The sequence below is a fragment of the Eimeria mitis genome, genomic scaffold (genome assembly GCF_000499745.2).
Source record: "Eimeria mitis Houghton genomic scaffold, Emh_scaff919, whole genome shotgun sequence".
NCBI lineage: Eukaryota > Apicomplexa > Conoidasida > Eucoccidiorida > Eimeriidae > Eimeria > Eimeria mitis.
In genome coordinates this window covers 1,002-1,424 of record NW_013576768.1, presented here as the reverse complement: position 1 = coordinate 1,424, position 423 = coordinate 1,002, and the positions used below count along the sequence as shown (strand labels likewise).

Here is a 423-nt window from a genome sequence, read left to right as displayed (position 1 = left end):
TTTATATATACATATATATATATATATATATATATATATATATGTATATATATATATATATATATATATAAATATCTTACTTTATATTGAATAAGAGCATAAGAAAGAGAGATAGGTATAAAGAGATGTTTACTGCTGCATAGAAAAAGTTTATTTGTTTCGGGGATATAGGAGACAAGCTGCAGCTCCTCTGGTTCTATATTTTTGAGGGTTTGTTGGCGTAAACCACAAAAACAACAAACACGAAAATTTTTTGTTAAATATATAAAACTACTCAATACCCATAAACCGCTGCAGACTGTCTCCTCCGCCTGATATATACACATACACACACATATATTTATTTATTTATTTTTTTTTTTAGTTGTTTGTTTATTTGTTTGTTTATTTGTTTGTTTATTTAGTTGTTTATTTGTTTAGTTG

At 25.1% G+C, this 423-nt stretch overlaps 1 protein-coding gene across 1 annotated transcript in view; it reads right to left on the bottom strand.

Annotated features, from left to right (window-relative positions):
• The window catches only part of EMH_0025370 (coatomer protein complex subunit beta, putative), a gene marked incomplete at both ends in the record, with an annotated part of 4,771 nt that extends 4,671 nt beyond the window's left edge, over positions 1–100 (bottom strand). Inside the window, one exon of the mRNA XM_013502436.1 lies at positions 81–100. Coding sequence (XP_013357890.1) covers positions 81–100 — 20 coding nt within the window. The remainder of the gene's footprint in view (positions 1–80) is intronic.
• Between the last annotated feature and the right edge of the window lie 323 nt (positions 101–423).